Source organism: Sphaeramia orbicularis, chromosome 16 (genome assembly GCF_902148855.1).
Source record: "Sphaeramia orbicularis chromosome 16, fSphaOr1.1, whole genome shotgun sequence".
NCBI classification, from domain to species: Eukaryota; Metazoa; Chordata; class Actinopteri; order Kurtiformes; family Apogonidae; genus Sphaeramia; species Sphaeramia orbicularis.
Window position 1 is genome coordinate 32,787,079 of NC_043972.1, and position 22,190 is coordinate 32,809,268.

At 36.4% G+C, this 22,190-nt stretch overlaps 1 protein-coding gene across 2 annotated transcripts; it reads left to right on the forward strand.

The window, feature by feature from the left end:
* The first annotated feature begins 7,585 nt into the window (after positions 1-7,585).
* On the forward strand, positions 7,586-18,857 carry nfkbid (nuclear factor of kappa light polypeptide gene enhancer in B-cells inhibitor, delta). Of its 2 annotated transcripts, none has more exons than XM_030157053.1 (12): positions 7,586-7,683; positions 11,508-11,644; positions 11,732-11,765; positions 11,849-12,027; positions 13,554-13,735; positions 14,472-14,577; positions 14,670-14,816; positions 14,911-14,962; positions 16,341-16,498; positions 16,827-16,943; positions 17,077-17,241; positions 17,338-18,857. In XM_030157053.1, exons 1-12 carry the CDS (start codon positions 7,668-7,670, stop codon positions 17,407-17,409), a joined length of 1,365 nt encoding a protein of 454 aa, XP_030012913.1. In that variant the 5' UTR covers positions 7,586-7,667; the 3' UTR covers positions 17,410-18,857. The 2 variants fall into 2 exon arrangements, with proteins under 2 accessions (XP_030012913.1, XP_030012914.1); XM_030157054.1 differs by having other exon boundaries at positions 13,557-13,735.
* Positions 18,858-22,190: the final 3,333 nt, after the last annotated feature.

A 22,190-nucleotide genomic window follows, 5' to 3' on the forward strand; every position in this document is an offset into this window, starting at 1 on the left:
TACGTTATATATAATAGCCATACATTAGAAATGGAATAAAGACTGAAACTGATTTGGTCTGGTGGAATTTGTTTAAAAACAGAGGTCGGAAACCCATACTACTTAAATGAGCTTGAAAGAAAGTGGAAAAAAACAAGAAAAAAAGTGTCTATGGGTGAATAACACAGATATACATTTTTTTCCCCTTTTACATTTATTTGAATTAATTTAACTATTTTTTTTTTTTTTTTTTTTTAGAAATGATCTGTCTTAGAGATTAAATGTTCTAAATCTGATATACTTGAATAAGATGTTTTGGAAAACAAATGACAAATGAAAACAAATGAAATGCTGGTGCATTTGATAGTGTTATTACAGATAAATGTTGGTTTATGTATATTTATACTATACATTTATGAATCTTCCACTAGAAGGAGCCTGAAAAGTGAATGTGAAATAATGTACAGACAGTGTTTTAAAGTAGATCTATTTGCTTTGAGACAAACATTCCTTTTGAGTAAAACTCATTCTCTCTTTAATCCTCTGAGTTTCACATTTTCAGCCCAGACTGTATCTTGGAAACTACAGCCAACCAACATTATGACTTAATCTTTCTTTATTAGTGACTCAAACTTGGTTAGGTTTCGCCACTTCTATTCTGGAGGCATTTTACTTATGGACCAGTGTAACCTGCAGTATTTGGCTCTTATGTGTGGGGGCGCTGTTTCCAAAACATGAAACTGAGTCATTAAACATGTAGGAAAAAATCCACAGGCATGCGTAGGTTTACCTAGAAATAGACTACGAATGACAAGAACATGAGTTTAGAAGAAGGTAGCAGAAAAAGGAACCAGCTCCTAGTGTAACATTTGACAGAAAATAAATAAATAAATAAATAAATAAATAAATAATCAGTGTAAACGGTCCACATATTTACAGATGGATACTGTAAAACTGGTTTTAAATATAACAATGACAGCAAAATGTTAAAATGAAAATAAGTCACTTGGGTAATACTTTTGTAAGAAATTGAATAATTACTTTGTCAAGTTAGAAAAGTTTTGCTGTATGTTTTCAGCTTTCATCATTCATTATAACATCACAAATAATCGTAATGCTGAAACACTTTAAATACAACTTCACCTTCATTTTTGATTTATTTATAATGTTACCCATATACTGTTGAATATTTTTCACCTCTTCCCATGAAATGATTGGGACAAAGATTAACTGGGACTCACTGCACTTGATAAAAGATGATTACTGATGTGTATAAATAGGAATAAAAAGAGGAATGTGTCTGAAAACTGAATTATTCCAGTGTATATGACTACATTTACTACCTCTAAATACTTTTACTTCTGTCAGATTAAAACTAACCTAACACAAACTCCCACTCTGATTTAATGTTATTTTACAACCTAACAGATCCAGATTTGTACATCAGATTATAGCTCTCTTCTCTATTATGTGCAGGCTTTGGGGCTGTATATTATTATTGTCATTTGAATGATGTGTTCAAGTACATCTCTTCCTCTCAGTTTTCAATGAAAATAAGTTACAGAAGAGGAGACAACTGGACACCTGCTAAAAAATATTCTCAGTAAAATATTTGACTCTACAATAAAAAAAATTAAAAAAAATCTCATTTACTTTGTCACTTAAAAATAAAATTACAATCAAATTCTACCCTCCTTCCTTTCCCTTAAACCCATGGGCATGTTTGTTAAATGTTTTTTCAGGTCTCTATTTTCTCCACCTCTGTATACTTTTATGTCCTTGGCTGACTAAAATGTTTAATCATTTGGGAAACATTTGTGGTTGAAAAAAGTAAAAACATTTATTCTAAATCAGTGACACAAAGGTTCCAGTGGGATGCACCTAAATAGGGTAAAACATTTTGATAAAACTATGACTTTGAAGTAAACGAATACAAACCCTACCACTTAAATCCAGACCCCGGGATTGGACTCTCACTTTCCTTCTGACTGACACATGATGTGTTTAAGAACCAACGACTCATGGGAGTTTGAAGGTGATAATGTGTAGTGCAGTGAGGAACTGAGTCAACACCAGAAATATATTCATCATTATTAACACACAAAGCAGGTTTCTAAATGAAGTGTTTTTCTTTTAAATGACAGTAAATGTTTGAATAATGTTGTTTTGTTTGTCTTTTATTAAAACTCATCTGAAGACAAAACCCTAAGCATTTACTGTTTGTTATTTATTGCAAGAGCTATCATTATTTCATTTATTTATTTATTTTACTTCAGTCATTTTTTCCCATATTGTCATTCATTCATTCATTCTTGACATATTTGAACAAATTGTCTGACACAGATACAACTATTCATCAAGCTCATATTGAATTATTTTAATATTTTATTCTATTCTGTTATGATATTATTCTGGTTCTATACTCTGTACTTTCTTCCTCTGATATTTTCTAACATCTTTGTCTTCTGTTTATGTAAGAAGTTTTTGTTTTCCTCTGGATGTTCCTTGCATTAATATGCAGTGCTTTTGTATGAAAGCCACTATATAAATGAACTGTTCTTGCCTTAATCAAGTTACTCATAATTTGGAAAATCGAAATTTCATTTGCATGTATTTAATTTAACTTAATTTAATACTGACAGGGGACTCTTTTTAATTTTCAGAAAGACAAGTGTTTAGGTTTGAACGACTGTGGGTTAGTTAATCTGTTGGGGTCAAAATAAACTTATATTAACATTTAATAATGTCTGACTGAAATCACTGAAGGCTAAAAATACAATAAATAAGGTCTGAAAGATGGACTACTGTGGAATGTACTTGGAATACAGCATGATGTTTTTATTAAATAAATGCAGATGTAAACAAACTAGCTCTCTGAAAATTAAAAATAATCTGTTTTTTCATTTCCATTATCCAAATTTTATGTGTCAACATTGATTGATGATGGCTGAGTGAAGGTCCATATTGCAGACACTAACTTATTGTGGTATTCATGCACTTTCATTTCATGTTGCATCTTTCCTTACATTTGAAAGATTTTGTGAGTACTTATAGAATATTTACCATGCTGTACATGCTTAGTAGTGTTAGGAAGCTGAACACCTGCTCCTTCCTCCCTACATTCACCCAGTAACAAAAACTGTATCTGAAAGTATAATTTTTATGTCCTTTTTGTCATGTTGTGTTTATTGTGTCATTATAATGGTTCAGATCTTTGTTTGTCATTTTTGTCTTTTACATTGTTTCAGTCTTGTCTGTCTTTTAGGTTGTTTTTATCTTCATAAGTATTTTAATTCACTTCCGACACTTCTAATCTCCTAACGTCATTTTTGTCTTCTTTTACCTTTTACATCATGTCCGTCTTTAGATATTTTATATTGTTTGTCTTCTTGTGTCATTTATATTGTTTTAATCTTTTAATGTCACCTTTGTGGTTTTTGTTGTCTTGTGTCTTTTATGTACTTTAGGTTTCTAATGTCTATTACATTATTTTTTTGTGTTCTTGTGTCTTTTAATTCATTTGAATTTTTTTTTTTTTAAGGCTTTTATATATTGTTTTACCTTTTATATCAAATCCTCTGGTATCTCTTTGCATCTTTTATTTTTTTTTTATCATGTGTCTTTTATGTTGTTTTAATCTTTTTACATCTATTAAATCATTCTTTGTTTTTTATGCACAAAACATACAAAACATTCAAGCATAAAATTGTTAAAATCCCACTTCATTCTTGAGAAATTTCAGGCTGTTCATGGTTGTTTGGATTATTCAACTTTTTTCTGTAAATGTAAATATTTTCATCACGTAATTTTACTTTTTTCACACTAAAACAAAGGGGAAATTTGGGGGGTTGTCATCATTTCTAGGTTTTTATGCTAATATTTTACTGGTCCCATCATATTGTTCTGTATGTTGGCCTCTAAACTAAAATACAGCTCTGGAAAAAAATTAAGAGACCACTGTAATTTCCTGTGAAATCAGCATGTCTGCATGTATGACAGCTATTCCATTCCTGTGTCTGCTGAATTCCAACACAAAAACACCTTATTCTACTGAATAAACACCTGATCCATGTCTTATTTAAGAAGAAGTATAAAAACTACTACTGTGGCCATTACTATCTTCTTACAACAGGCAAAAACAGTGCTATTAGTACCACAAAAGTAACTGGAATCCAAAAATAACTATTGAAAACTACTGGACTTCTGCTCTGAAAATTTTCCCAAACTCTGAGGGCTGGTTTTTCTATCAGGACAATGCTCCTGGCCTCAGCTAGGTTAATAAAGATGTGGATGACAGACCACCAGATGAAGACCCTGTCATGGCCAGCCCAATCTCCAGACCTGAACCCACTTTGAAAACTTCTGGAGGAAGATGGATGGACACAAGCCACAGAACATCACTGAGCTTCTTGAATTTCTATACCAGAAGCTGCATAAAGTCATCCAACAGCAATGGAGGAGAGACAAGACACATGGAAGCTGTCATTGAAAATCAGGGATATTCCACCAAATATTGATGTCTGAACTTTTCCCCAAGTTACAACATTAGTATTGTGTTGTTTAGAAATGAATATGAACTGGTTTTCTTTGCATTATTTGAGGTCTGAAAACACTGCATCTTTTTATTATTTTGACCATGTGTCGTGTTCTGCAGATACAGGCTCTAAATAACGTTTTTATTTGGGAGAAATGTTGTGGGTAGTTAGAGAATAAAACAAAAATGTTCATTTTACCACCATCCAGAGACATGCACTGATAGGTTAGTCGGTTAATCTAAATTGCCCACAGGTGTGAATGTGAGAGTGATTGTCTCTATATGTTCAGCCCTGCGATGAACTGGTGACATGTCCAGGGTGTACCCCACATTCGCCCATAAATAGCTGGGATAGGCTCAAGTGACCCCCGTGACTCTAGTGAGGATAAAGCTGGTTCAGATAATGAATGAAAGAAAGTTAATTTTACTCAAACACATACCAATAAAATCACAGGTGTCAAACTCATTTTAGTTCAGGGGCCACGTTTAGTCAAATTTTATCTGAAATGGGCCGGACCAGTAAAATAACATTATACAGACAATGTCAACTCCAAACTTTTCTCCATGTTTTTGTAATGCACAGAGTACATAGACTGAACCCACATGCACAACCCAGAGACAGATGTAAAAGTTCAGTGTTTAAACACCAAGCTCACTGACAGTTCACTGATAATGAACAAAATCTTGAGGCCAATGAGTCCCGGGTTCTTCTCTGGGTTAGTAAATCGGACTGGAGACAAAAACCCACAGCCCGGATCGGTAGAGCACGTCGGGAATCCGACTAGGGAAAAGCAGAGGGAGGTCAGTGGCAGAACCAGGTCAAACACGGGCAGGCAGACGGAAAGGCAACAGGACATAAGGATCAGGCTAGCTCACATACCATAAAAACAGCCGATAAGGTCAAACACACGTAATCAGTTGGAGGCAGAAGCACAGACAGGGATAAGGCAAAGAGGCAAAAAACAGAGATGACAAACCAGGTCATACACTGGCAGACAGGATCCAAAAACCACTGGTAAGTATCTCACAGGGAAAATAGGAACTGGCAACAAACAGGGGAAAACACAGGGCTTAAATACACAAAAGGGAGGGAAGACAATGAGACACAGGTGGAACAAATCAGGGCGGGGACAGGTAATCACACAGGTGACACAGATTAGGGAAAGGAAGCAAAGACACCAGACATGACATAAGAGGAGAACTTAACAAAATAAAACAGGAAATGACAGACAAACACACAAGACAGACAAAACCAGACTAACGTCTGGCGGCAGGCATGACAGTTTTAGAATGAAAAAAGTAAAATTATATTATAAAAATGTTTATATCTACAAACTATCCTTTAAAACAATGTGAATAACAGAAACAAATTGAAATTTCTTAAGAAAAATAATTGCAATTTTAACAGTTTTATGCTTCAGCTTATCATTTACACATGTATATTATAACTTACAGATCACTGTGGATCTACAAACATACAAAACATTTAATAACAGACAGAATATTGGTAAAATTGCACTTCTTAAGACATTTCGGGTTCATACTTGTTCAGGTTATCCTTATGAGAAATGATTGTTTGTTTTAGTATAAATACAGTAAAATGACATAAAAATGTTTACATTTATAAAGAGAAAATTTTCAAGTTGTCATTATTTATAGGTTATTATAACCGTATTTTACTGGTCTGACCCACTTGACATTGAATTGGTCTGAATGTGAAACCTGAACTAAAATGATTAATATTTTCTGTGTAATTTTTGCATTTCATAAATTCATCCCACTGGCCGGAATGGATCCTTTGGTGGGCTGGATTTGGCCCATGGGTCGCATGTTTGACACCCCTGCTATAAATGATAAAATCAGAGAAAGTGATATTTTTGCAGTGGTCTCTTATTTTTTCCACAGCTGTACCTATTTCTTACCCTCTGGTTCAGATAATGAATGAATGAATGAATGAATGTTAATTTTACTCAAACACATACCTATAAATGATCGGCAGAGGAGCAGTTTCAGTGAGTGGCTGCTGTCACTGTCCTGCTCCACTGACAGACTGAGGAGGTCTTTCCTCCCCCATGCCATCCAGCTCTTTGACTCTACTCGGGGGGGGGGGGGGGGGGGGGGGGCTAGGTAGCAGTAGTAGTTAATACGAACACTGCTCATGCCCCCTGGACTGTAGGACTCACACACTTTACATTGCATTGTTTACATTGCACTTTATCCTTATCCTTTGCACAGACTCATTCATTGCACTGACTCTAAGCACAACAGTCTCCTTTTGCACTGACTCCTTGTGGAAAATTTAAGTTTTTTCTTTTTTCTTTTTACGATTGTGCTCTTACTATTGTGTTTTACTACTGTTGTTTTGAAGTTGTGGATACTGCTGGAACCTGTAAGTTTCCCTATGGGATGAATAAAGTATCTATCTATCTATCTATCCATCTATCTATCTATCTATCTATCTATCTATCTATCTATCTATCTATCTATCTATCTATCTATCTATCTATCTATCTATCTATCTATCTATCTATCTATCTATCTATCTATCTATCTATCTATCTATCTAAAATCAGAGGAAGTGATATTTTTGCAGTGGTCTCTTATTTTTTTCCACAGCTGTACCTATTTCTTACCCTTTGGTTCAGATAATGAATGAATGAATGACTGTTAATTTTACTCAAACACATACCTATAAATGGTAAAATCAGAGAAAGTAATATTTTTTGCAGTGGTCTCTTTATTTTTTCCACAGCTGTACCTCTTTCTTACACTGTAAATATCTTCAGTATACTTTTTGCATTTGTACCCTGTCGGACCGGACTGGACTCTTCTGTGGGTCCGTTTTTTGGTCCGTCTGTTTGCCCCCCACTCGTAGTGTTTTTGTCGTGCCGTGGTGACGCGCTGTGTCTGTGGCTTCCCCTCTGCGTGGGGCGTGGCCCAGCTGGGGGCGGCGTTGGGAACAACGTGCTCTGTGTGTACAAGCAACAAGTGATAAGACAACAAGTCACACACACTCCGAGACACACGGACATCACGGATCCCTCAGATTTCTATCACGACTACAGTTCCTTTTTTACCATTTTTTATTTTATTTTTTTTTTACCACACCGATCGGAGGAACTGTTGAATACTCCAAGGCAAAACCGCTTCTGACATGCACTTTGATAAATGTGAGTATTCTGCTTTATTTATGACACCAAAAACCACAGTATTATCACTTATTTTGCAGGATTTGATTGACATGTCTAAGGTAAGAACTTGAATCATGACTTTGTCAAGTTAGAAAAGTTTGCTGGATGCTTCCAACTTTCAGCATTTATTATAATATCATCATAATCTTAATGTTGAAACACTTTAAATACAACTTCACATTCACTTTTAATTTATTTACTCTGTTGCCCATAGTGTTGGTATAAAATCTTTTCACCTTTTCTCATGAAATGATTGAGACAAACTGTAACTGGGACTCATTGCACTTGATAAAAGGTGTTACTGATGTGTATAAATAGGAATAAAAAGGAGGAATGTGTCTGGAAACGTAATTATTCCAGTCTATATGACTTCTAAATACTTTTACTTCTACTTATTCATATATTGTGTGTCAATTTAAACACTTTGTCAGATTAAAACCAGCCTAACATGAACTCCCACTCTAATTTAATGCTGCTTTACAATAAGATAAGATAAGATAAAACAAGACTTTAGTTCTCCCACCATGGGGAAATTTAACAGTTAACAGCAGTAACATACAACGAGCAACTGCAGAGAAGAAGACAGGTAGAAAATCCCCCACAAACAACTGAAAAATGAAAAATAAGAGAAAAATTGAATATTATTTACATATATAATCCAACAGATCTAGATTAATGTATTAGATTATATCTTTGGTCTCTATTATGTGCAGGCTTTGGGGCTGTATATAATTCTAGTCATTTGAATGCTGCGTTCAAGTACATCTCGATCTCAGTTTTCAATGAATGAACCCATATTTCTGGTGAATCCAAGAGTCGGGGCATTATTTGGGGAAACCCTGATCCGCCCCCACCCATACGCACTAGTTTTCAATTCCTCTTTTGATGAAAAGTAGACATGCAGGCTCTGGGAGGGTGACACTTGTTTTGCTTGACTTTCTTTGTTCACACTCTGACCGGCTACGTGGTTTCTCTTGTGTGCTCTTTCTGTTAAACCACAAAAAGAGGAAATATGTTTGGCCTGTGCTGGGTCTGAGGACTGAGCCAAAAGAGAAAGGTCGTCGGAATCCCCAACCTCCCACGCACATGACTCAATGTCCAGGGGTTTCCACAAGTCTATTTGAATATGGCACATCAGGCAGAGTAGCCTGTCGCAGTGTGTGGGCAGTTAGAGTAAACTCACAGTTAAGATGTCCTCTGTTTCTGTCATTTCCTCACCTCTAGTTTCCCTCTGCTGATACAACAGACCTTTACTTCAATACGACTTAGGTGCATATTACAATAGCGTATCATCCGAAAAAGGCCAGAGGTGACATTTGAGTATAAAGATCAAATGAGTCAAGGTTTGACTAACCTATAGTAGCACCTTGTGAACTTGAAAATGAAACTCGCAGTGGTACAGACTGATGTCATTATTCTGATAAAGTGACATTTATTGTTGGGAACATCACACAACACAACACAACACAACACAACACAACACAACACAACACAACACAACACAGGGATTTATTATGTGGGACAGGTTTTCTGCTCCAGGTGACACTGTTGTTTTTGAGTAGAGAGACAACAAGACTCACCGGCAAGAAAAATCTAACCTGGAGGTCTTATTTCTCTGTCACTTGTCTTATTTGCATGTCGTTTTTAGAAGTACGCCGTCTTTGTATTTGCTCTGATAACTAGGGCTGTCTGTCCCTGCGCGGCGCACCACAGCCGTCAACACTCACAGGCTAAAAAGACAAAGAGAAAAGTGACAAAAGAAGATGTCACCCTGCTTCTGTCCCCGCCTGTTCTGCCTGCCAGACATGTAGGTGCAACAGAAAGCAGAAGACAGCTACATGTGTCGGGGTGACGGGCCTGTGACACACCAAAGGCAGGAAGATGTGGTTTGCGTTGCTGTTCGCGTAACGGAGTCAGACAGGAAGATGTCATAGAAAATAAGCAGTGGCAATCCCATACTAAGGTTTTCTGATGAATCTGTTTGGTTTACATGGCCACACAAGTCTCTGTTCCTAATGGAGGAGGTTTATCTTACACCGGTTCCACGCACAGGGTGGAAATATCACTTTATCTTTCACGTGTGGGGTGCACTTTTTGAGGAAACAACCTGTGTGGTCACATCATCTTCTGGAAACATCAGAATTCTGTTTTGTAATATTTTTTTCCTATTTTTTCTCATTTCCTCTACCCGTTAAATGGAAATGATATTTCTGTATCAGCAGGGGGAAAACATACTCATAGTATAATGGATGTTTTTGCTAATGTACTGTACTTAAAAAAGGGAGCAGGAAAACTGAAACGAAAGAGAAAACCTTCTTTTTTGTCTGTTTTGGCCTTTTTTGTTCAGGTTTATAGTATGAATACAAATTGATGCTCAAAGCCTGTCATGTTAGTGCTACATGTTTCTGTGCTGTTAAACCTGCCTCAGGACATTTGGCTCATTGACAATTTACAGTCAAAATGCAATTTAGATACAAAATGCAAATGTTTCACCAACAGGAAATAAGAGACGCCTGCAGACACACAGAGGCTGATTGTACTGGGATGTCCATGTCATTTTATTTGTGTGCGACAATTGGCATATTTCACATTTCATGGCCATTAAAAGTGGAACAACATTTGGACAAAAATCATAACCTAATTTGGATTAAAAAAAAGTCTGACATTTGAAGAAATTCAGGCGTTATCTTTGTATATTTGATTATTCTGCTTTAAAATTTAATTTGATAGCTGAACCAAATCTGTCATCAACACCAGTTTTGCACATTTCCTTCAGATTATAATATTAAAATCTGTCTTGTCTATTTAAGATTTGGAAAGCACACTACATGTCTGTGTTTCCTCTTATCTTGACTATTGTAGTTCCCTCTGTGGAAGAATGTGTCAGTGTCTTTCCTCTTTTTTTCAGATTTTTAAAGCTGCCTTTAACAAATATTTTCCATCTTTGAATGATGTCAGAAAGACATTTGATTTGTTTAATTTTTTTTTGCATTATGACTTTTTTTTGTTGGTTTTTAAATGTATAAATAAACCGACATTACTTTTTGTAGGATGAGGGCTATACATTAACCCTTAAAGACCCAAATATCCACTAGCGACCAAAAGCATTGACTGATCTGAACTGTTTAATACCTGTTGATCCACTAATCCTATCAATACATGTAAATAATTTATGTAAAATACAGTTATTCATCTTTTCATGCTCATCAGATATGACCCATTTGGTCATTCAGAGGCTGTGTAGTGAACGTGGAAACACGTCATCTTCTGCAACACTGATTGACCAGTAAAACCCATGGAGTTTGATAAATAACAGCGTTCGTAAACTCTTGTTTTGTGTTCAGTTAATGATGTATTTTACTGGAAAAGTCACTTTTCTTCAGTTTTCTCTGTTTTTTGGTATAATGACCCTCAAGTTTAATCTGAGCTTTTATAAACATCTACATGATTAATAAATTAAATATAGGAAAATACCTGATTTTCACCAGAAAAATGCAAAATACAGAGGATTATTTCATAAAAAATGGTGACAAATCACTTAAGAAATGTTAAATATAGAGAAAAAATCCTTTGGGAACTGACACAAAAGTAGCACTGGGTGTTTAAGGGTTTTAAAGCTGATTAATAATTAATAAGATCTCCCAATTTCTAGTTGGACTTTCTAAGGTAAAGAATATGTAAATTCAATATCTTGGTTTTTTCCCGTGTCTTTGCTCTTCATCTAAATGTGATGGCAGTTTGCTCAGGATTTGTGAAGAAATACGTGACTCACCTCATCCTTACATCATTGTGTTTTATTTCAGCGCCGAAGGAGAAGCCGTGTTGCACTCTGCCCACAGTGAAGAAACTCTTGGAGCAGAAAAGGAAGCGTGAAACGTCATCGGTGCCACCATCCTGTTCAGCAGCCAGCACGAGTCCTGTTCCTCCCACCACCATAACAGTAAGACGCCACACTGACCATCCCCACACCTCTACAGATACAAATGAACTCCACAGATAAGAGCAGTATCTCTGTTATGTCTTTCAGCATCTGTCATCATTGGAACCGTTTACCTGCACAGGTAACTTGAAAACTAGGAGCATGTATTATTCATCACAGATTGAGTTATCAGTGATGAATAACTTTACTTCCTTTTCATCCCAGGTGCTTCAAACAGCTACTCAGACATGGCAGTGAGCTTTGAGCCGTGGACCACTGCACCTGAACCTTCATTCAGTTATTACCTGAACCAACCAGGACCCAGCTATGCTTACAATCTTCCAATGACACCAGACTATGGCACACAGCCGCAAACGTTTGGAGATGCAATATCCCACACTTATGTAAGATCGATTTTCAATTCTGCTGCAACAATCATGCACTTAATAGGATGTTGACTGACATCAGCTGAAATGATGCTCAAATACTGAATTAAACTATTGAAGTAAATATTGACAATACTTTTAGTTCTCTACAGATTTTTAAAGTAGAAGTGTTTTGTTTACAGTATTGTACAGGAAGTTTTTTAGAGTAAGTTTTCTGGCAATACTTTTAGATTAAGTTTTCTATCAAGTTTTTTTAGGGTATTTACCAGTGTTTTTCAACCTTGGGGTTGGGACCCCATGTGGGGTTGCCTGGAATTCAAATGGGGTCGTGTGAAATTTCTATTAATTGATACAAAACAAAACAAAACAAAAAAAACTTACTAATAAAAAAATATATGGCGAGTTGAGAGAGACAATCAGCACATAAAAGACATGACAAACTCTGAGTCTGAAACTGAAGCACTGTGGTACTGTTTATCTTTCAAATGTTGATTGTGGTTGGTTTCAGATGCTGCAGCTCTTTCATAACTCATAGTTTGAGTTATTGTTTGTTCAGTATTAATTGTCAGCCTTGTAAATCCAAGCTAGACTGACTGTACATATCCTGACCAAGGAAAATAAAATTCTCATTGTGCCATAATCGACACCTGGCTTTTCTGCCTCTGTCCATAATAATATGCATTATACAGACTAAATGTCATCTTGAATTAATGTTTATTTGCAACATAGTATAGCAAACTATTACATGATCAAAAACAAATAAATTTTGGCAAAAAATAAAATTCGTTTTGAATGTCGGGGGTCGCCAGAAATTTGTGATGTTACAAGCCAAAAAAGGTTGGGAACCACTGATATATACTAACCCTATGTTAACGTTAATCTGGTTACTAACCTGCCTGTTTGATTTGTCTGTTTTTTGTCTTCTTGTGCTGTATGCAAAGCTACTGAATACTTGAATTTCCCTCTGGATTAATAAAATATCTATCTATCTATCTATCTATCTATCTATCTATCTATCTATCTATCTATCTATCTATCTATCTATCTATCTATCTATCTATCTATCTATCTATCTATCTATCTATCTATCTATCTATCTATCTATCTATCTATCTATCTATCTATCTATCTATCTATCTATCTATCTCTCTGTCCGTCCGTCCGTCCGTCCGTCCGTCCGTCCGTCTATCTATCTATCTATCTATCTATCTATCTATCTATCTATCTATCTATCTATCTATCTATCTATCTATCTATCTATCTATCTATCTATCTATCTATCTATCTATCTATCTATAAAAACACATTGAAGCACAACCAAGGGCTATAATTCTTTTAGTTTATGCAGCTTTTTTATTTTACTTTACTATTATGGTACTTTTTATATTACTATGCAACTTCTGTATTTATATACTCCTGTACATAATTGTTGCATTGTTGTGATATTGTGAATTTTGTGTAAGTTACTGGACACCTTGAATATTCTATTCTATTCTATTCTATTCTATTCTATTCTATTCTATTCTATTCTATTCTATATCCAGCAGGAGTGCCCGTTGACAGTCCCAGATCCCAGTTTGGGTTCATCTTGGCCACTTCTGGACAGTCAGACCACACAGATGACTTTTGGAACTCCTCTGGATGCTGCCAAGCTGAAAGAAGCCAGGATGCTGCTGAGTGGAATGGACTACAGCAGAGCTATCGGGCAGGACGAAGATGGAGATACGTGAGTACCGTGCCGGTGAAAAAAGTGGAAATGTCATGAAATTAAGTAGAGTTTGAAATTCAGAAGAAAAGAAAGACAGGCTGATTTAAATCCATTTAAAGCTGTAATACAGGGTGATGTAACTATAGAGTATTTACTGAATATAGAGTATTTACTGAATATGAAAATAACAGTTGAAGAATGTAGAACTGGTGTCTAAAATAAAAATACATCTCTATGATTTTGAAGAATATGATCTTATATTGGTCTGTGTGAGCATATGGAGGCTTGTGTTTCAGTACTTCCTGTGTGTTTGCTAGTGTGCACCAACAGACAAATATCATGTTTCTGTGAAATTAATACAAAACTACATGAACATAATACAAGTAGCACAATCTAACAGGTTTTCATTCTGCACCTGTTAGAGTAAGAATTGAAATATCTAATACTGATACTACTACGCATGTTTTGTAAAAGAGCATATGTGAGCAGGCATCATGATTTTACTTATGCAAGAGTTTCCTTTTCAGTTGTAAGCCGAGAGTGAGAACCACGTGTCGTTTAGTAATCCTCGAAAGATTCATTGAAACTAAAGATTTCAATGAGTCAGCCCATTCATACTGGATGATTAGAAACCCAGATAAAATGGAAAGATAAATTTTAACTCTGAAAGGGAATAGTGTAAAGTGTTTGTGGGGGTTACATGATTTTTACGGCTCATTTAAATCTAATCTATCATGCGTTCTTGTTCTGTCAGCATCCTGCACATCTACACTGCCAAGGGTCTCAGGGAGTGTGCCTACGCTGCTGCAGAGAAGCTGAGGGATTTAGGGAAGCTTGATGCCAAAGAACACAAGGGAAAGGTACAGCATGAAGGAAAAAAAAGACACATCTTCTGAAGCAAATGTTCTCTTAAGGTTGAGTTGATAATTCCTTTAAATGCGTGCTCATGCAGACTGCTTTATTGGTGGCGGTGACGGCAAACCATCCAGAGATTGTGCAAGACCTGCTGTCATTAGGAGCAGACATCAACGCCTGTGATATTAAGGGACAAACCGCTCTTCATCTGGCCGCCCACTACGGTTTCCCAGGGGTTCTCCAGGTAAAACACCGGCAGAGTTGGTTTTCTTTCATTTAAAAGCAGGAGGCCAGGCGTGTGTTGGCAGCGGACTTTAACACAAATGTTTTTCCTGCAGGAGATTCTGTCCAGTCGACCTGCTGTGAACTTGGAAGCACGGAATTTTGAAGGTACATTTAAGTTACACCAGTTCAGTTACATTTCTTTGCAAATGATAAACCCATTTGTAAATACAATATGAGTTCAAGAAAATTACAGTTACACGCAAAATCTGCATAAGAGGATGCAGATTCATGCATGTGTCGATTCTGTGAACATTAGGAGTATTGTTGCTTTGATCCCTTTTGAAATCTAATATGTTGCAGACTTCAAGTTACTCGATTTAACCCATAAAGACCCAAACAGCCACGGGTGAACAAAAGCATCTGCTGATCTAAACTGTTTAATACCTGTTAATTCACTAATCCTATCAGTACATGTAAATAATTGTTGCAAAATGCAATTTGTCATCTTTTCATGGTCATCTGATATGACCCATTTGGACGTTTAGAGGCTCTGCAGTGAACGCGGAAACATCGTCATCATCTACAACATCGATTCACCAGTAAAACCCATAGAGTTTGATAAATGACAGTGGATGGAGACACTTATTTTAATGTTCAGTTATTGATAACTTTGCTGAAAAAGTCACTTTTTCTCCAGTTTTCTGTTTTGATGTAATAACCTTTGAATTTACTGTGTTTTCATGAACATCTAACTTAAATATAAGAAATTAAATATAGGAAAATACATGACTCCCAGTGAAAATTAAAAAAATACAGAGGGTAATAAATGGTGATAAATCACTTAAGAAAAGTTAAATAGAGAGAAAAATTAATTTGGGAACGGCCACAAAATTAGCACTGGGTCTTTATGGGTTAATTTAATGAATAACAGTTCATCAATATAATATGATTTATAGTTGATTAATTTTCTAACAAATGTTTTAAACTGGACACTGAAATGATTAAAACTAAAAATATGCATTAACATCCACACACTGTGTGGGATCTGAATTCTTATTCCCAAACAGGAAGAGAAACTTGTGTTTAGTGATCAATAGTTTGTATCATTGATATAACTTTCGAGTGCTGTAATGCATGATCAGAATGACAGATGAACAGATTCAGGCTTATTATTTTATTATTATTCATAGTCAGTGAGTTTAACAGACATTAAAATCGAAGACTATCCTATGTTTGAGCAGTGTCCCTCACAAACATACTGTAGTCCACATTTTGCTTTGTGGGAACTGGTCACTTTACCAATATAAAAGTCACACATAGGCATATCTATATCTATATCTATATCTATCTATCTATCTATCTATCTATCTATCTATCTATCTATCTATCTATCTATCTATATATATATATATATATATATATATATATATATATATATATATATATATATATATATATATCTGTAGAGAGAGAGAGAGAGATAGATAGATAGATCCCCTCTGTTGTGATTGACATGAATGTGTCTCCCTCATCTTTGCTTCAGGCATGACAGCGCTTCACTGTGGAGCCATTTCTCACAGCATCACCATGAAGGCGTTATCTTCAAGTGGCCTGGCCGACGTCAGCCTTCAGACCAAGGCTGCAGACAAGCTCTCCTGTGTGCAGATGCTTCTCAGTGCAGGGTCGTCTCTGCTCAGCCAGGTACAGTGTCGAATTATGATCTTTTAATATGTAAACTAGTAAATCTGCCATCAGTCAGGAAAGAAAGCAGCTCTGAAATACTAAACCCTGACCTTTCATTGAAGGGCAAAGTGCCCAGGTTTTCTTTCATCTTGGCCATGATAGGGAATGCAACCCCACACGCACGCACACACACGCACACACACGCACGCACACACACACACACACACACACACACACACACACACAAACACACACAAACACCTCCCTCTGTCTTTTGTTTTGTCTCAGTCTGACTTTGTGTGGTTTTCTTGTGTTTTTTCATTCACTTCCAATGTTGTGATTCCAGGAAATCAAAAGTAACAAGACTGTGCTGCACTTGGCTGTAAAGGAGGGGAATATTGATTTGGTTCGTTATCTGCTGAAGATTCCCCTGGCTAACATGAAAGAGTTTGTCAATATGAAAGTAAGTCCCACACAGACATGAAATCATAGTTGTGTTTTAATGTGGCCATGTGTGAAGTGTCTGTGCACAGACATAGTGTATGTACAGTAAACCGCAAAATAAACAGTCATGACTCATTCACTTTTTGTTTTAGGCTCATGGCCACACAGCTTTACACATGGCAGCTGGTCTCCATGGTAACCCCCACCAGGAAGAGATCCTGCAGCTGCTGCTGAGCAAAGGAGCTGATCCCAGTATCCGCAACCTGGAAAATGACCAACCAGCTCACCTCTTGCAGAGCGACCTCCACGGGGAACAGGTGAGGTATCCACATCCACCACAGCGTTCAGTCCACACACACTCCACTGTCTGACTAAACCTAGTCATCATTACGCTTTTCTCTTTTCCCCTCTAGCTCAAGCTCATGCTGAAGAAACGAAACGCTTCATCTCGTCGGCGTGTGATGTCCTTGCTGGACCAAGAATGACTTAAATCAGTTGTAATCCCCATTTAACGGGAATGAGCCTCAAACATGTTTCCTCTATTGAGAAGGGGATTTTATTACTGTGGCATTTTAGGGAGTTCCTGGTCTATAGGTTGACAGTTAGTTTGGCATAGTCGTTTCTCAATATAATTCACATTGGATTACACAAACAATGCTTTAATCCATGAAGCTTCAATTATTCGTACCTCAATGTCTGTATACAGAGCTTTATTTATTGCTCTATGTAGAGACATGAATTATTTATCCACTATTAGATCTTCTCAACAAGCGTATGGTGTTGATGATGAATTGGCACATTTAGGACTTTGACAAATATGAAGAATTTTCTGTATTTATTTATTTTTGTCAAATTGTATATTTTTCATGTTGAAATGAAAAAAAAACAACCATGGCATTAATTATATTTAATTCAAAAGGTAATATAGGCTAAATGATTAGACATTTGATACAAAGGTATAGATTGTGCTTTATAAGGTGCAGTAGTGTTCATTTTCCTTAGCGACTACACTCCCTGTTTTATGTTGATTTCTGTGAAATCGTTAGTATGACATTCAGTACATTGTCCCTGAAACCCCTGTTATTCCCTTGTCAAAACCCCATCATGATGACTGAACATGACTGATGGTCTTTGTTTCAGTCAGAATATGAGTGCACATTAAAAATGTGTGTGTTTGAAAATGAGAACTATGTTATAGCTTAACTTTGTCGTATGCATCATACTTTTGTAATAACAAGTGAAATCCTCAGTGGACTGGTGTGTGGAAAAAGAAACAACTGCTATGTATTTGAAACTGAATATGACGAAGAATGTTCACAAACACGAGTAAGAACGGTGACAAACTGTCTGACTGTACATTTTAGCCGTGAGTCATGAGTAAAAGTACAAAAACACTGATTTTAAAGTTCATTGAGATTGTTTTGATGTATTGAGAACAATCTTTGATCAATCCCATTCACAGGAGAATGGAAAATACCTGCCATCCATTTACAAGACATACAGATGGAGTTTATTTTTCAAGCCCAATTTCCACCGACCTGTATTGCCTTAACAAAAATAACATTTAGTCACATGAATTTATATTTGCTTGAGTGATTCATCATGTTTGCACTGTCAGATTATGATTTTATAAAGTTGTGTGTGAAGAAGAAAACAATACAAGTACATCAAGGAAACATTTTTTCAATTTAAATTCTTAATACCTTGACATTTATAAAAGATGAATTTAGAAATGAAAATGGTGCTGCACAGACAGTGTTTATATTTGGAACAGAAAAATCATTCATGAATCACACAGAGAGAACCTCTTTTAATAAAGCCCAAAACAAATACACTTTCTTTGTACTTCATTCATATTTTATTTTAAAATAATACATTGAGAATTGTAACTGAATTTTCATTAAGGTTTTATGCTGCCTGTTTCAATGAAGAAGTTTATTTAAAACATGTATTGATTTGTATTTCTTGTCGATTTTTTTCATTATTTTATATCATCTCAATTCTTTTAAATGTGTTTGAAAATAAAGGCAAAAGAGGAAACAGAGGAGACCAAAATTGCAACATCTGATCCGTGCATGCAGTTTTTATTTTGTCTTGTTAGAATTCTAATTACGTTTTCATGCTCTTAATTTTATTGTCTTTCTAAAGTAAGAGGTCAGGAGGGGAAACGACATCTTATGAGTCTCATGATTACTAATATCTAATGACTTGGATTTGTTTTTATGTTAATTAAAGCCCCAGTTAAATTGTATGTAGCACACGTGACCCTGCAACAGAAACCAGAGGGAGGCTTAGTGAAGGAGTATTGGAAAACCCTGTTTATCACTCATTCAGCTGGCAGAGGTACATTAGCCTAAAGAGCACCGGCCATAAACAACTGGAGTGTGTTCGGCTTCGCTGCCAGGGGTCGTGTGATGACATCCTTGTGCTCTTTCAAGCATGTATGGTGTTTCCTATACAGTTTGAGGAGGTACTGCAAAAAGAAAAAACAAAGGGAGACAAAAGATTTAACAGTTCATCTATGCACAGATTGAACATCTACATTTCCCTCCAGGAAAGTGAACTTACCCTCTGTCTTTGGAATTTGGGTACCAGATGAGCTGGAACTATGAGGAAAAAAAAGAGGAAATTACACTTATTATCTTTGATCAAGATTTCCATTGATAAATGATGTACTTTAGCATTCTGAAAACTGTGGCCACAACTTCTGTCTTAGGTGCATTTGATCAAGTGGATGCATGTCACAGTGGTCACAGTTGAAGCCACAGGGTTCTGGGCTGAGATTAGCTACATCCCATTTTGCAGATTTTATTTATCCTTTTTTTTTTCAATCAGCAGCTCTTGTTTTTCTTCTTGTCTCGCCATACAAGCGGCATGCGATCAGCTGAGGATGTAAAACTGCCTGCTCACTACCAACACATGAAGAGTTTGATTCATATTAATCTTGTATGTGATTTGCTACCCAAAACTGTGGTCAGACTCTTCAATCTGTTGGATGTGTATTTTAGGTTGTATATGCAGAACAGGAGGGGGCATTTAGGAAAATAAAAAAAAAAAGCATCCAGGGAAGAACTGTGGGAAACTCAGTTTTATTCAGTGAAATATACTGGAAAAGCTATTTTTTCCACACTGGCCGGTGTCTTAAGAGGTTATAATCATACAGCATGCACAGGCAAATCATCCACTTATTCTTGCACAATTCTTACTTGGATGAGGATTTTACACATTTTGTGAATTTTTTACCTGTTTGGGGGAATGATACATAAATTACAAAGATAAATTTGCTCATGTACACGTGATTCAGTCTCTATATTCAAGGAGTATATGATCTGAGGTCTAAACTTACTCAGGGCTATTAAAATGCCAGAGACAAACATAATAACAGCGAGGATAACCCCTGTGGTCCGCAAAGTCTCATAATCTACAGGGGACAAAACCACATGGGACTTCACCACAGACAACAGAACAGAATCCTCAGTTTATAATCACACTAAAACATACAAATAAAACATTTTCAAATCAAATATTGTTCTTTAGAGGTTTGGACATTATTGAACAGAAAAAAAAGCTTACCATAATCAAAGTCACTTCGGTCTGGAAACATTGATTCTGCAAAAAAACAAACAAAAAAAAAAAAAACCAAAAAAAAAAAAACCTGTTCAGTTATAAAGCCTTAAAAATAGGAGAGTTGAGTTCAAAACCAAGGAAACAATAGCCTGTGATCATGTGTGTTCAGTTCAGATCTAAGGACAGCAAGGTTTGCAGCTTCCCAGATCTGCAGGCTTGGCTCCACAACTCCTCAGGAGTATTTTTCCCCACTGAGCGGCGCTCAATGCAGCATCTTTGCTCAGCAGAAAAAGATGCACCATGAAAAGTGGGTTAACAGCCAGCAGCAGAACACAGGGGTCTTATCACAGCACAAAGTAAAAGAGCTTTGAATGAAGAGGTTTAAAGGGTGATTTAGTGTGACAAGACTCCAGTATGTAATGTGATTAAATACCATACAGCACCTCTACTTAGTTTAATTAACTCCTCAACAACACAGGGACTTATTTTGCAGATATATCTTGTTGACTACAGCCAATTGAACATGTTCTGAGTTTGTCTGAGTCAATACTGCAGCTTGCATGTTGCTGATTCTTCATTCCCAAGTGGCTGAGCTGGCACTTTTTAATTCCTTTCACCATATTCTTCCTGCAACAAACGCAGACTGTTCAGTTTGACAGAAACTAGGAGCAAAACCCTGCAATCTGTTATAGTCCATAGGGAGTTTACTGTAAGACTCCTATAGACTGGACAATGCACCAGCAGCAACTTGGCTCCTGGCACTGGAACAACAATGCACAAAACTGGAAAAATAAAAACTAAATATGCAAAATCAAATCAAGTTGTTCATCTAAATGAAGTTTTAACACGTTACACGATTAGTGTTGTTTTTAATGTAGTTATCAGTACAGCTGTTTATTTTACATCCTATTTAAATATTTATGGAGTAGGAAAAACAAACCAACCTGTGGTGGGCATAATTGCGCAGCAGAGATGAAGAGGAGCTTTGTCTCCCACAAATGTAGCAGGGCAGAGGTAGGAAGCAGGTCGTTGGGTTGCAGTAAAAGAATGGAAATGAAGAGGTAGGTGGACAGCACAGCAGGCAACAAAATACTTGGACCCTCTGTTCAAACTCAGCAGGCGTCCTCTGGTGGTGACTGTGAAGCAATGCATGCACATTTAATGAAGTGGTGCAGACCTGGGGTACTCCCAGACACAAGAATGACTCTCATGGCACAGAAAATAATAAGAGTCAATAGTAGGCTAGGCTTACGCATTCTCGCTACATGGTAGGTCATGCAGATTATGTTGATTTCTAATTTTACACCAGTAATTTACATGCTCATAATAATACCCCCCCCCCATCCTGTGTTGACTTCTGTGCAGTGCTTTGTGTATGTGGCTGCAGATGCCCAGTGATAGTAATGCTTACATCTGCAGGATTTACTGTACACTCACAGATGCTGCCAAACTCACTTTGGCAAAAATTAAGCGCTGCACATTACAGCACATAACACATTACATGCTGCAACCTGCAGTATATAAGGTGTTAATCATTTACACTCTCACTGCTGGCAGTTACTACTGGATGTGTAACTGAACTGTCTGCTGTGTCAGCAGAAGCTGTTGTGCAGTATGACAGAGGGCTCTACACTATCCTGCTGCTAGAACTGAGAACATACAATATTTATACAACAGTAAAAAAGCACAAAACACAAGA

What these genes read in the sequence shown, in the direction of transcription:
- nfkbid (XM_030157053.1), top strand. An exon ending in CAGGACGAAGATGGAGATAC is followed by an intron (nt 13,736 to 14,471) that starts GTGAGTACCGTG and finishes TTGTTCTGTCAG; the next exon opens with CATCCTGCACATCTACACTG. An exon ending in AAGAGTTTGTCAATATGAAA is followed by an intron (nt 16,944 to 17,076) that starts GTAAGTCCCACA and finishes TTTTTGTTTTAG; the next exon opens with GCTCATGGCCACACAGCTTT.